At 38.9% G+C, this 16,037-nt stretch overlaps 1 protein-coding gene across 2 annotated transcripts in view; it reads right to left on the reverse strand.

Moving 5' to 3' along the window:
- HYCC1 (hyccin PI4KA lipid kinase complex subunit 1) overlaps positions 1–16,037 on the reverse strand; it is a 57,979-nt gene that overhangs the window by 21,845 nt on the left and 20,097 nt on the right. The window contains exons 3-7 of one of the 2 annotated variants that reach the window (XM_081102190.1): positions 10,129–10,230; positions 4,445–4,624; positions 2,133–2,213; positions 1,317–1,432; positions 840–935 (exon numbers count right to left, since the gene is read on the reverse strand). In XM_081102190.1, the coding sequence (XP_080958316.1) occupies positions 840–935; positions 1,317–1,432; positions 2,133–2,213; positions 4,445–4,624; positions 10,129–10,230 (575 nt within the window). The remainder of the gene's footprint in view (positions 1–839; positions 936–1,316; positions 1,433–2,132; positions 2,214–4,444; positions 4,625–10,128; positions 10,231–16,037) is intronic. The other variant, XM_081102191.1, reaches the window with a different exon arrangement.

Here is a 16,037-nt window from a genome sequence, read left to right on the forward strand (position 1 = left end):
ACAGAAACAACCACATGCCAAACACTGAAAGATTATAATAGCTCCATCCTTTTAATTATATAATAAATTTTTTTTGGTGAAATATTCCATTGAATTGCCATTCAACATTAGCTTCTTTGTTGTATTTTTTGTGACTATAATAACTTTCCATGTGTTGGCTAGGCTGAACTTCATATTAACTTATTTTTCCCATTTTTAATCCTCACCCAAGGATATTTTTCCATTGATTTTCAGAGAGAGTGAAAGAGAGAGGGAAAGACAAATAAAAACTTTGATGTGAGAGAGGCACATCGATTGGTTGCCTCCTACACATACCCCAACCAGGGCCCAGGCCAGGGAGAAGACTGCAACTGAGATATGTTCTCTTGGCCAGAATCAAACCTGGCCCCTTTGGTCCACAGGCTGATGCTCTATCTACTGAGCCAAACCAGCTAGGGTATCTTATTTAACATTTTAAATACCCCTAACTGGTGTGGCTCAGTTGGTTGGAGCGTCATCTGTACACCAAAATGTGGTGGGTTCAATTCCCTATCAGGGCACATACCAAGGTTGCCAGTTTGATCCCTGGTTGGGGCGCATGTGGGAGGCAACTGATCAATGTTCAATTCCGTCATGGCACATACCGAGGTTGCAGCTTTGATCCCTGGTTGAGAGGCAACTAATCAATGTTTCTTTCTCACATTGATGTTTCTCTTTCTCTCTCTCCCCTACCTTCTCTCTCAAATCAATTAAAAAAAGTTTTAAACAAATAATAAAACAAAAATAACTTAGATATACAACAAACTAGCAACCCTAGATTCATATATTTCAATATTTAAAACATTTAAATTTTAATTTACCTTGAACAAATCTGACACAATGATTGAAGAGAAACACTGGGCATATAGGTTAAGGCAGCATTGTAACACAACAAAAGGAATGTCAACACTTCAAACCTAAAGATAAACCAAAAGAATATTTACAAATCTTTAAAATTTTAAGTCAACCATAATTAAATTAAGCAGGCATTGGGGAGAGGTATGTTACAGAATAAACCTACACAAAATAATCACAACAATAATAATACAGAACTCCAAAAAGAAAAAAGAAGGCTTCCCAAGTAACGGTCACATGAAAATTATCTTAAAATTTGATGTTTCCAATGACATCTAAAGCAAAGTATAAGTGGCAAATCGGGACTATGTTTTTTCTCTTGTACAATGACTCTATTTTTAAAAAATTGTTATACACAACTTATTAAACATTATTTATAAGCCTACTGAAATAATGTTTTTAATCAGTGCGGTAGTAGTGTAGGTTATGTCTCTACAGCATACCTATTCTGTGCTGTCAGCATCTCCCTTTGGGGGTGAGGTCCACTGTATACAACTTTTGACAAACCATGCTGGGATAGTGCACTCTCAGTCAGAGCCATGGACCCAATGCTGGAAGGCTAAAAAAAGGACATTTGAATAAAGAAGAAATAAAAACCCTTCTGTTAAAAATGTGATACTTAGAATACATATACCACTAAGAATAATTGCCATGAAATCATATATCTTAAAAATATTCAGACTGTCTACTAAATTTTCTCCTTAAAGAATAACTAACAACTGCCCTAACCGATTTGGCTCAGTGGATAGAGCGTCAGCCTGCGGACTCAAGGGTCCCAGGTTTGATTCCGGTCAAGGGCATGTGCCTTGGTTGCGGGCACATCCCCAGTGGGGAGTGTGCAGGAGGCAGCTGATCGATGTTTCTAACTCTCTATCCCTCTCCCTTCCTCTCTGTAAAAAATCAATAAAATATATATATTTTTAAAAAAAGAATAACAACCAAACTACAAATAGAAATAATAGTTATTCAAAAATTCTGCCATGAAAATACATAATTGCTACCAAAAATAGACTAGTCTTATCCATTGGAAGAAGAGAAAAATATTTCAAAATGAATACTTCAGATTTCTTAAGAATCAGATTTTAGAGTTTAATGATTCTGAGTTCTTATTTCAAATTTGAAAACAGCAAATACTTTAGTGTTTTATACTTACAGTACTAATAAATTGATCAAAAATTTTGTCTCAATAACCAGACCCCAATTTATAGCAACTTCAAATCTTAGCAATAATAAGCATACTTTGATAAAATGTCACTTACTTCATGATATACAGATGGCTTGGATAAAGATGGAATCGTAAAACTCAATACTTTGCTATGTCCCTGTTTGTCAACTATTTCCTACAAAAGTAAAAGTATATTAAAATATTTATGTTTTGCACATAAATTTAAAAGTTAAATTTAAATTGTTATTCTAAAGTATGACCTGAAAAGAATTTTAAAGTCAACTGAAATCTTAAATTATGATAATTCATCATAAATTATTCAGAAATACTTGGAGTTAACCTTCCACTTTTGAAATATAGTAATATAACACTCTGGTTTCTCTTCAGATCGCATGAATCTTTCTCCTTTTAAAATATAAATAACATAAAAAAATTATATATAAGTAACATAATTTTAAGGATGGCTAACATATAAATATAGTCTTAATAGTCATTAATTTTTTTCATGTAGAAAGTTACATTTTCTAAATCAATTGACACAGTTATGAAATATGTCAAAAAAAGTTCTTACTTTTTTTTCCATTTTAAAAAGTAGAAACCTTAAGTATCTAGAATGTCATACTAATTAATATAAAAACACTACTAATAATTCAAACTATATGTTAAATCAATGTTATAAACTCTGGAGACAGTCCAAATTTTACAGAACTATTAGTGGCAGATGTTAGACTACATTTTTTCTCCTAAGCTTTTTGTGAAGGTCACAAACAATTTATAGACAATGGGTTTTAAGTTTAAAAACTTTTAAATTCAATAATGATATTTTCAGATATCTATACAAAAGAAATGGTCTTATTTTCAGTCTTCAGTCAATCCCAAAAGAGTTATTTACATAACTAGAGGCCCGGTGCACAATATTCGTGCACAGGTAGGGTCCCTAGGCCTGGTGGTCAGCATACATCATAGCAAGCGATTGAACTCCTGATCGAACTCCCACAGGGTCACTTTGCATATTAGCCTTTTATACACACACACACACACACACACACACATACATATATATGATTATACATATATATACATACATACATACATGTGTGTGTGTGTGTGTGTGTGTGTATATATTTATTTATATATATATATACTAGGGGCCCGGTGCACAAAATTCGTGCACTGGGTGTGGGGCGGGGGGGGGGGGGGGAGTGTCCCTCAGCCCAGCCTGCCCCCTCTCACATACTGGGAGCCCTCAGGCGTTGACCCCCATCACCCTCCGATCGCCTGATCGGCCCCTTGCCCAGGCCTGACGCCTCCGCCAGAGGTGTCAGGCTTGGACAGGGGACCCCCATCTCCCCCCGATCACTGGCTCTGGCCCCCGCCCAGGCCTGAGGCCTCTGGCCCAGGAATTATGCCTGGGCAGGGGACCCCCATCTCCCTCTGATCGCTTGCTCCACCTCCCGCCCAAGCCTGACGCCTCTGACCCAGGCTTCAGGCCTGGGCAAGGGGACCATCATATCCCCCCAATCCCCGGCTCCGCCCCCCACCCAGGCCTGATGCCTCGGCCAGAGGAGTTGACCCTCATCACCCTCCGATCACCAATCACCCGATCGGCCCCAGGCCTGAGGCCTCCGGCAGAGGTGTCAGGCCTGGGCAGGAGACCCCCAGCTCCCCGCGGTTGCAGGCTCCGCCCCTGCCCAGGCCTAACGCCTCTGGCCTAGGCGTCCGGCCCGGGCAGCGGGGACCTGCAGTGGCAGCAGGGGGCGCCGCGATCGTGGGCTCCGCTTTAGGCCCAGGCAAGGGATCCCTAGCTCCTGGGACTGCCAGCTTCGACCATGCCCAGCTCCCATCGCTGGCTCCACCCCTACTTCCTGCTATCACTGTCCAGGGCGGCAAAGGCGCCTGATTCTCCGATCATGGCTGGGGGGCAGGGCAAAGGCGGCCCCAGGGCCGCCTTTGCCCTGCCCCCCAGCTCTTAGCTCCCCCCTGGGTTTCAGATCACTGTCAGTGGCAGGGGGCTTCTTCCTGCTTTCCCTTTCGCCTCCCTGCATTGTGCCTACATATGCAAATTAGCCGCCATCTTGTTGGCAGTTAACTGCCAATCTTAGTTGGCAGTTAACTGCCAATCTTAGTTGGCAGTTAATTTGCATATAGCCCTGATTAGCCAATGAAAACGGTATTGCCGTACGCCAATTACCATTTTTCTCTTTTATTAGTGTAGATTATATGTATGCCCATATAGACTTCAACCTCATAAAGTTATGTTTGGAAGAATGAGCTGAATCATTTGTTGTACAAAAAAGCAAATATTAGCTTTACAAACATGAAAAGTAGTTGCTATTTGCTTTTGCTGAAAATGTTATGCATTTGCTTTTGCCAAAAAACATTTTGTTAACCACATTAAATACAAACCAAATTGTAAACCCCTAGAAGAAGAGCTTCAATGCATCCACTGCTGTGCACATTTCTGCTGGCTGAGACGGCAAGGTAGCACCAAATCAGTTCTGGAAGAAACTGCAGTGTAAATCGAAGTAACTGCTCCTCTCCACTGCGATAGAATTCAAAGAGCTGGTGACAGACAGGTTCTAGCAACTGGAAGAGGGCAAAATGTTAATTCAAAGATTGGATTGTATTTGAAAGACACTGATATATAAAATATAAAAGTTTTTCCTTGATTGTAACTGCTGAAATATATAAAAGTGTTTCCCATTTTTTTTTTGGGGGGGGGGGAACTACTCATTGCTAAACTATTTAGTAAAACTTTGAACTCTAGTGGAAGGCTAAAGCAAATCAAGTGTATATAGAAGTACTTCATAAACTTTAAAATATTTTATAACTAAGGTAGCATTGTTAGTAAAACCATATCTTTTTAATTTCTTAAAATACCTAGGATGTAAATAGTTTCTCCTTAATATCTTTAATACCCTTTCTTTCTAATTAAAAATAAAAATGCCAATATATAAATAATTGGCTACAGGGTTGGAGAAATTGAAGTGGGAATCCTACGTAGTTACTGTTATCTCCTGAGTTTAGAATTAGGCAGCATTTGTCAATGACTGGTGTGTGAAATAGCTGAATAATTACAGAGCCCTTAGATCTACATCCCTATTGAAACCATGGTTAATTGCCACCGGATAATCTAAACATTGTGGTCATTTTGTTTTAAACATGATTTGGAAATTATCTATATAACCTTTCCTCTCCCACCACAACCTCTGTATAATAGACATTTTTAAAAACAGAAAGTCAAGATAAGAGACCCTTGTAGGTAAGTATTATTATAAAGCACATTCAGTGATCACACAGAGTCATAAACAAATATTTGAAGAGATTCAGAGTAGTCATTTTTCACACCATCAGGCTATAAATATAAGTCAAGTTACTAAACAGATTTTCTACTACCAATAATTATAATGAACAGAAACTAATTTATAATGGATGTTTATATATATACTAGAGCAGTGATGGCAAACCTTTTGAGCTCGGTGTGTCAGCATTTTGAAAAACCCTAATTTAACTCTAGTGCCATGTCACATATAGAAATTTTTTGATATCTGCAACCACAGTAAAACAAAGACTTATATTTTTGATATTTATTTTATATATTTAAATGCCATTTAACAAAGAAAAAATCAACCAAAAAATGAGTTCGCGTGTCACCTCTGACAGGCGTGTCATAGGTTCGCCATCACTGTACTAGAGGCTCAGTGCACAAATTTGTGCACCAGTGGGGTCCTTTGGCCTGGCCTGCGGGATTGGGCCAAAACCGGCTCTCAGATATCCACCAAGGGGTCCTGGTTTGTGAGAGGGCGCAGGCCAGGCTGAAGGACCCACCAGTGCACGATCAGGGCAGGGAGAGACACAGGAGTTTGGCCAGCCGGGGAGGGACCGCGGGAGGGCTCCAGGGCATGTCCAGCCCATTTCGCTCAGTCCCAATCAGCCGGACCCCAGCAGCAAGCTAACCTACCAGTCAGAGCATCCGTGCTCTGGTGGTCAATGCACATCATAGAAACTGGTCGACCGGTTGACTGTCTGCCCCCGGTGGTCAGTGCACATCATAGAGAGCAGTTGAGCAGCCTTAGCATATCATTAACATATTATGCTTTGATTGGTTGAACGGCCGACTGGTTGACCGGACACTTAGCATATTAGGCTTTTATTATATAGGATTAACTTCAGAGAAGAAGGGACAGGGAGAGAAAAATAGAAACACCAATGATGAGAGAGAATCATTGATTGGCTGCCTCCTGCACGACCCTTACTGGAGATCGAGCTCCCAACCTGGGCATGTGCCCTGACCAGGAATCAAAAAACTATGTGTGACCTCCTGATTCATAGGTTGATGCTCAACCACTAAGCCAGGTCAGCTGGGCTATGTTGTCTTTTAAGAATATGGATTACAACATGGGAGAACATATTTGCCAATGTTATATCCAACAAGGTTTTAATCTCCAAAATTTGTAGGGAACTCATACAACTTAACAAAAGGAAGATAAACAATCCAATAAAAAAAAATGAACAAAGGATCTAAATAGACTCTTTTTTAAAAGAGGACATACAGAAGGCCAAGAGACATATAAAAACATGCTCAAAGTCACTAATCATCTGAGAGATGCAAATCAAAACAACAATGAGGTACCATCTCACACCTGTCAGAATGGCTATTATCAACAAATCAACAAACGACAAGTGCTGGCAAGGATGTGGAGAAAAAGGAACCCTTGTGCACTGCTAGTGGGAATGTAGACTGGTGCAGCCACTGTGGAAAACAGTATAGAGTTTCCTCAAAAAATTAAAAATGGAACTCCCATTTGACCCAGTAATCTCACTTCTAGAAATATATCCCAAGAAATATAAACACCAATCAGAAAGGATATATGCACCCCTATGTTCACAGCAGCACAATTTACAATAGCTAAGATTTGGAAATAGCCTAAGTGCCCATCAACAGATGAGTGGATGAAAAAACTGGTACATCTACACAATGGAATACTACACTGCTGTAAAAAAGAAGGAACTCTTACCATTTGCAATAGCATGGATGCACCTGGGCAGCATTATGGTAAGAGAAATAAGCCAGTCGGAAAAAGATAAATATCACATGATCACATTCATTTGTGGGATATAATGAACAACATAAATTGATGAACAAAAATAGATCCAGACCATCCAACCTCAGAGGGAAGGCAGGGTGGGGGGGAGGGAGGGTAAGAGAGCAACCAAAGAACTTGTATGCATGCATATAAGCATAACCCATGGTCACAGACTGTAGGGGGATGAGGGAATATCCTGGGGGGTGAGAACAGCTGGTGAGAGGTCAATGGGGGGAAAAGGAGACATACGTAATACTTTCAACAATAAAGAATTTTAAAAAAAGAATACAGATTACACACTACCTTTACCACATTAATCAGGCAAAAACCATAAAACAAAATTATATGCAAAACCTCCTAAATCAGTGCTTCTAAATGTGTGGCCCATGGACTGAAAACCATCAACAAACTGTTACCAGTCCCCAACAATATAAATACAGAAACTAAAAGGAAGAAACTTTTATAGCAACTTGATATTGCTCCAACATCTAAGTGGGTGATCAGCAGACTTATTCAGAGTATAGATTAGTTAGAGTTTATCAAATCTGTGTGGGACCTCATATGTGATGTGAGTTGCATGTTCACCATGACCATTAGGTATACATATTCTGTGGCATATTGGAAAACTTTTAAAATCTGGTCTTTCATCACAGTTTGAGAAATAGTGCTATGAACGATTAGAGCTATTTTCACTGATAATTTGAATAAAAGAAATGCTATGAACCAAACTAGCCTATCAGAAATTTACCTTACAAACTCTATCCAAAGTAGCCTGGTTAAAACACAGTTCATCAGAAAAATAATTTTTAAGTCTTTTAAAAATATTAAGCACAAAATGATAAATAAGATTTATCATTATAAATTTATAAAATTTTATAAATTTATAAAAAATTATAAAGCACATAGCTATACTTACTCTACTTGGTGAAATAATTCTCAATTAAATATGGAAAACTTTAAAACAGCTTTTACCCAAACATTAAAAACTAAAACTCTTCAAGGAAACAACTTACACATACTATACAAATTAAGATGCTTTGGGGAGGAGGGAGGGGCAAGCAAAATATGAATATTCTATTCAGTTATTCCAGTTAACATTTTTGTCACTATACTCCCTATTCTTTCCTTCAGCACTTAAAATTCATGATGCACTTTATAGCACACTCAGCAGAAGCTGAGTTATTCCAGATCCCCTCCAAAAGAGGGGAACTACTCAAATAACTAAAGACTCTAGTTTTGATAGTTTCATCCCAAAGGCACATAGGTCTATATAGGACTGAACTCCAAAGTATAAGTTATTTTAGCACTGAGTAATAATAATATTCATGGTATGCAGGGGTGGGCAAACATTTTGACTCGAGGGCCACAATGGGTTCTTAAATTGGACCGGAGGGCCAGAACAAAAGCATGGATGGAGTGTTTGTGTGAACTAATATAAATTCAAAGTAAACATCATTACATAAAAGGGTACGGTTTTTATTTCAATAGTTTTATTCATTTCAAACGGGCCGGATTCGGCCCGCGGGCCGTAGTTTGCCCACGGCTGTAATTAGAGCCTATCATGTCTTCTACCAAAATCAAGTACAAAAGAATCACATGCCTCATATTCCTCCCCTCTATTCCCCCTCTTTCCATTCTTTTTTTTTTTTAAATATATTTTATTGATTTTTTTACAGAGAGGAAGAGAGAGAGAGAAAGAGTTAGAAACATCGATGAGAGAGAAACATCGATCAGCTGCCTCCTGCACATGTCCCACTGGGGATATGTCCGCAACCCAGGTACATGCCCTTGACCGGAATCGAACCTGGGACCTTTCAGTCCGCAGGCCGATGCTCTATCCACTGAGCCAAACCGGTTTCGGCCCCCTCTTTCCATTCTAACTGGCACAGCTCAGGTTCTCAACAGCTCCCTCCTTGGCTATTTTCATAGCTTCCTACTCTCTTTTTTTCAATTTTTCCATTCTCCAAATCTATCCTCCACATAGCCACTTTCTTAAAGGAATAATCTAATCAAGTCATCCCTTCAGTGCAAAAAAGTCTATACTGTTTATGACAGATTTCAAGATCCACAATGGCTACAACCCAATCTCTTTCCAGCTTCAGTTCCTACCAGTCTTATCCTCTCTTAACTACTGCATTAGCCTATGTATTTGCTTTTTTTCAAACTGCCATGCCTTTTTATTGTCTACACTATTTCTAACCCTTTTTTATTTCTACTATGAATGGTGGGATTTATAAGCATCAGAATCTGGAATATAGATCATTTTATCACTTTCGAACTAAATTTGCTACCAAGAAAGGAAGAAAAGGAGATGGAAGCAAGAGAAAAGAAAGAAGGACTGGGGAAAACACCAGCCGGTGCTTGCCTTTCCTTAAATGCCTTACATTTTTTCAGGCCTCTGTAAACTATCCCTACAACTTGGAATGGTCTTTTATCTTGCACACCTAGCAAATTCAAGCATATCCAACTAGCATCAGTTAAGAATTGCCTTGGAAGTATGTGTTTACTTACTTTCTACTCCTTCCTCTTTTGAGAGGAATGCTATTCATCTTTGAAAGATGCTACTTATCTTTGATTTTCTATTGCCTAGCATTGCAGCTGGCTCATAGTGAACACAAATATTTGCCAAAGGAGTAGATGAATGTAGTGACCCAGACTTTTCTAGGCTACCTCAAGCAAGATAGAGAGAGAGATAAGGAGAAACATGTTCAGAAATGGCTTTTGGATTTTGGTAATAATTTTATTTATTGGCCTGGGGGTGGGTACACTGGAGTTCATTTTATTATAAATGTTTTTTTACTCTGCCATTTTTGAACATAAAGTATTCTTCTCTTACCCCTTCTACCCCATTTCTCAAAGGCAATAATGTACACTATAGTTGTTTAAACACATATGTTTCTCACTCTTTTATATATGTTATATTTCAAAATAAAAATTTAAAAATCAATCAACTGTACTAGTACAATCAATAGTTCTAATACAACAAAGTGTAAGAGTACTTACCTCACTTTGTGGCTCCTGGATAACTTTATAAAGAGATGAAACTAAAGAACTCTTATCTTTCAAATTTGTGGCATAATTTGGTAAAGATGCTTCTGGTAGTGTCTAAACAAAATAAAAAATACATTTTATTTTTATGAAACGTCCAGAATAGGCAAATCCATAGACAGAATGTAGACCAGTTGTTTTCAGAGATTGGGGGAGGGGAGAGTTGAGAGTGACTAACAGGCATAGAGCTTCTTTTTAGGGCAATGGACATGTTCCTAGAATTAGATGCTAGTGTTAGTTGCACAACATTATAAATATACTAAAAATCGCATTTTCACCTTAAGACAAAAAAAAAAAGTTATGTGAATTATTTCTCAACAAAATAATTCAAAAATAAAACAAAAAATATCTTTAGTCCTCTTATCATCAACGGGGACGTAAATTAACATCAACACTTCATCTTTAATCGCCGTGTATGGTAAAAAATGAGAATACAAACCATGTGTAAAGCCAGAGATACATTTTTCTGTAGCATTATATAAGTTAAAAATCTCATTAGCCATATTGATCCTGCTTTTTAATAAACATTATATTAATAAACATTGTTGTATAAGGATTGAATGTTTCAAACCTGAAAGCTACAGATCATTATCAAAGTAACTCTCCTGGGTTACATATCGTGACTGTTAAATTAGGTAAGGCTGTTTATAAAATTGGGGAGAAATTTTAGACTTCTCAGAACTGCAAAAAAAGGTAGCCACACTACCAACAAACCAGTTTTCCTAATGACATTTAAAATATAGACAACTAATCACAGCTTTCCAGCATCACCCATTCAGAAAGCACACCATGACCATAGAGGAATGAGAAAAGATAAAACTCCAGGAGTAAGTCAAATGGTTTGGGATAAAAGTAGTAGGAAAACCTAAAAAGCAAAAACAGAACACTTCATAACAAAGGATAAAAACCTATCCTCCTAGAAAATACCCCTTCCTTAACAACATGTCTGTCTCCCAAGTCATTACTTCCTTCAAGCAATCAGCAAAAATCCAGCAGTAGAGATAATCTATATATCTATATATATAAAAGGGTAAGTGAGTGACTGACCAACCAACCATCCATCCGACCATCCAACTGACGGGACGGTACATATGACACACATCTTCTTCTATATATATAAAAGGCTAAGTGACCAACCACACGTCGGTCCAACTGCCCAACCAACCGGCCGGTACATATGACGCGCACTGGCAATCTACACTAATAAAAGAGAAAGATGCAAATGACTGTACCTTTGTGATACTCACCAGCCAATCAGGAGTATGCAAATTAACCCAACAAAGATGGCGGGTTACTTTGCATACGAAGGTGTGAGCAGCCGGGGCAGGGCGGGACGCAGGTGTTCTGCCCCTCCCCAGCTGCTCCAGGCCTCTGGGCAGCGTGGGAAGGTGGAAAGGCAGCTCCGGGCCAGAATGAAGGCAGAAAGGTGGCTCCAGGCCAGAGCGAAAGTGGTACCAGCAGCCAGGGGGAGGAAGGCCCATTTTGTGCGTATCTTCGTGCATCGGGCCTCTAGTTTAAAAATAAATGATTCATGCATGCGCGATATTTGTCCCCGTCTGACACTGGCCTCCCATTTAAATTAATTCAAAGACAGTTTCCCATGATGCCAGCATTTGTGACGACTATTAATAAATCACAAGGACAAACTCTAGACAGAGTAGGAATATTTTACCTGAACCTGTTTTCAGACATGGTCATTATACATTGTTTTCTCTCAAGTTCAAAGAGTGTGTAACATTAAAATAAAAGTTGGAAATACTTCATCACAAGAGAAATTAGTCAAGCACTCTGGAAGTGTTTTTAATCTTAATGTGGTATACAGGGAGATAATAGAATAAGTTTAATCAATTTATCAGTCATTGTTTTTATCAATGTTTTTATATCATGTTTTTGTTATTTTATATCATGTTTTTGTTGTTTTTATATCATGTCTTTGTTGTTATATCATGTTGTAATTGTTTATTATTCAATTTATATATTATTTTCATATACATTTTACTAATTTTCTTTCATCTCTGAAACTTCTATTATAGAGAAAGGGCGAATAGTGATATTAAAATATTTCTTCTAATTAATTTCCTTTCAATGTGCACAATCCGTGCACTGAGCCTCTAGTGTCTCAATATATTGCTAACAGTCATTCCAAGATACACTATTTTTTACATGTCCCATATCCTAGTATTTCATGATTTAAAGTGGGTTATGGTTGCCCAGCCGGTGTAGCTCAATGATTGAGCATTGACCCATGAACCAGGAGGTCATGGCCCGATTCTGGGTCAGGGCATATGCCCGGGTTGCAGGCTCCATTCCCAGTGTGGGACATGCAGGAGGCAGCCAATCAATGATTCTCTCTCATCGTTGATGTTTCTATCTCTCTCTCCTTCTCTCTTCCCCTCTGAAATCAATATATTTGAAAATAAATAAACAAACAAATAAATAAATAAAGTGGGTTATGGTTAGTGTACATAGCTGTATGTGTGCATAAATACACATAGAAAATTAAACAGCATAATTTTTATAATAAGGATATCTGATTCATTTTCACTCTACTGTGAGCTCCTTGAGGATAAGAACTATCTTATTGCCTCTCTATCTACAGCACTCAGCACAAAGCCTGGTACTCAAACTTTTGCTGAAGGAATTTATTATAGATGAACTCAATAAGAAATGAATACGGTCACTATTTACACACCAGCAGATTCTTTATAATTAGGTCACATCTCACTTTAGGTTATATAAGTAAATAGATTGTTTTAAAATTTAATAAAATAGTTTTGTTCAGCAGAGTGTTAAGTAAATGTGAACTATCTGGGAACCTTTCACCATTCTCAGGTGTTGGTGGAGGGGAGGAGTTTTACTGCAACTGTCTACATAAAGAGGAGATTAAGGCATTCTTCAATATTTCAAAAGCATGTAACAAAAGATCTCCAGACAACATTTCATTTCCCTTATTTGATCAAGAGTAACCTAATATTGGAGGAATTTATATCAAAGGTAATAATAGTCAAATAAATAGCATATTTCTAATCCCCTGGATGGAAATGAACCTGAATTATATATGCAAAATACATTATTTTATATATGCATACATATGTATGTCTAGCTATAAAATTTTAAATTGAGGGAATTAAAATATAAATCATAAGAAATTAGTGAAAAATATAGATTATATTATATATACTATTTAAACTAAAAATGGATCATTCATTTAAAATGTGAACTATAATTTTTAGTTTATGTGCCAATTAAGCCTCATGAGGTAAAATATTTTCTGTGAAACAGCCAAAGACAAAACAAACAAACAAAAACAGCTCTTTTTAGAAAAGCCAAGTCTAGAAAATACCCTGGACCAAACTACTACTGGTAAAAATGACAGGACAGGTCTCCTAAAAATTAATGCCATGAACTATTGCATTTTATCACAATTTTATTATTATTTCATTTTGTGAATATAGGAGAAGTTAATTTTGTTTATACAAGGGGAGAAAATATAATTGCTGTATTTATGAACAGTGCTTTGAAAAACTTAAGATCTAAAAGATCCTAATGATTTAAATAATGTTATAGCAAATCTTTGTATTTTTCTGCACTATATCAGTTCAAAGGTACTGGCCTTCTTTTCCCCCCCCCCAATAACTGTTTTTTAATTCTTTTTTTATATATTTTTTTATTGATTTCAGAGAGGAAGGGAGAGGGAGAGAGAGGTAGAAATATCAATGATGAAAGAGAATCATTGATTGGCTGCCTCCTGCACGCCTTCTACTGGGGATGGAGCCCGCAACCCGGGCATGTGCCCTTGACTGGAATCGAACCCGGGACCCTTCAATTTGCAGGCAGCTCCATCCCCACTGATTTTTAGAGAGAGGGAAAGACAGAGAGAAATATCGATGTAAGAGAAACACATGGATTGGTTGCCTCCTGCACGCACCTGACCAGGGCCCAGGCCAAGGAGGAGTTTGCAACCAAGGTACGAGCCCTTGACCGGAATCGAACTCGGGAACCTTGGGTCCACAGGCCAACACTCTATCCACTGAGCCAAACCAACTAGGGCGGTACTGGCCTTCTTAAATACCAGTTAAGCTTTCACACTTTTCAGAAGGCAGAACTGGAGACAAAAAAGCAATTATTGGAAATTATGTTGGAAAATTAGTCTTGGTAAAATTTGAAGACAGATGCTTCATAAGAAAGAATCATTTGGGAGATGGTTTTTTTTTTTAAATGTAAGGATGTGATATGGGTTAGGTGGAAGAGAATTAATGAAGATGGACAGATGGGTGGAGAACCAATAAATAAAGCAACTCTGTTCAAAAACGTTACACATAAGACTGGATTTTGAGTTGCACTGAGATTCAGTGATTACCAGAAAATTGGAAAAAATAGGAGTCTGGAAATCTGCTAGATAAATCTATATAAAGCATCAAGAAAAATGATACAATCTGAAAGATAATATGGTACAAGTAAAACTTTGAAAAGCTAGAGGTTGAAATTCATGAAATCTTAAAGTAATGAAGTCCCAACCTAATTATTTTGTTGGTATATAAAGTGTACTGAAAAGGAGAGCCCAAAGCCAGAGTATACACTGAATGGTTCTTCCAAAGGGGAAAAAAAATCACACAGAGAAAACTGAGTTGTCTTTGTACATCTGAGAGAATGCTGAGTGAGGTTATGGAGTTGGGAGTTCAGACTGTGACCATGGAACAGTGTAGAAAGTGCTAAAATCATCTTCACAGACTTCCCAGACTTAAAATTTTCTGATGAGAATAGTGAGACTCAAAGAAGTTATATGATTGGCCCAATATCATAAAACCATCCAGCAGAAGAATTATAATTAGATCAAAGTGTTTCTGACTTCTCAGACCAATATACTCTGTACCACTTTACCAATCATGATGACTTTGGCCATATTAGCACATGGTTATTAAACAACTAACCCCCAGCCGGCATGGCTCAGTGGTTGAGTGTCAACCTATGTACCAGGAAGTCATGATTTGATTCCTGGTCAGGGCACATGCCCGGGTTGCAGGCTTGATCCCCAGTGTGGAGTGTGCAAGAGGCAGCCAATGATTCTCTCTCAGCATTCATGTTTCTCTCTCTTCCTCTCTGAAGTCAATAAAAGTATTTCTTAAATTAAAAAACCCAGCAGAGGCCTTTTCTAAAAGTATATACTTATCTATCTATAAATATAAGAGCCTAATATGCAAAGTGTCCCCTCAGGAGTTCGACCGACCAGGCGTTTGATCGCTTGCTATGATGTGCACTGACCACCAGGGGAGGGCATGGAATGAAGGAAGGCCCCGGCCGGCAGCCACAGGGACCCTACCCAGGCACAAATTTTGTGCACTGGGCCTCTAGTCCTCCTATCTAATAACAGACAAACATGGTAATTGACCGAACCTTCACTACACCTCCCATTGGCTAATCAGCGAGATATGCAAATTAACCACCAACAAAGATGGTGGTTAATTTGCATACGTAGGCACAAAGCGGCAGAGCGAAGACTGAAGGCGTGATCGGAGAATCAGGCACCTTTGCCGCCCTGGACAGTGATAGCAGGAAGTAGGGGTGGAGCCAGCGATGGGAGCTGGGCACGGTCGAAGCTGGCAGTCCCAGGAGCTAGGGGTCCCTTGCCTGGGCCTAAAGCGAAGCCCACGATCGCGGCGCCCCCTGCTGCCACTGCAGGTCCCCGCTGCCCGGGCCGGACGCCTAGGCCAGAGGTGTCAGGCCTGGGCAGGGGCGGAGCCTGCAACCGCGGGGAGCTGGGGGTCCCCTGCCCAGGCCTGACACCTCTGCCGGAGGCCTCAGGCCTGGCCAAGGGGCCGATCCGGTGATTGGTGATCGGAGGGTGATGAGGGTCAACTCCTCTG

This window comes from Myotis nattereri, assembly GCF_964212035.1.
Source record: "Myotis nattereri genome assembly, chromosome: 11".
Classification (NCBI taxonomy): Eukaryota; Metazoa; Chordata; class Mammalia; order Chiroptera; family Vespertilionidae; genus Myotis; species Myotis nattereri.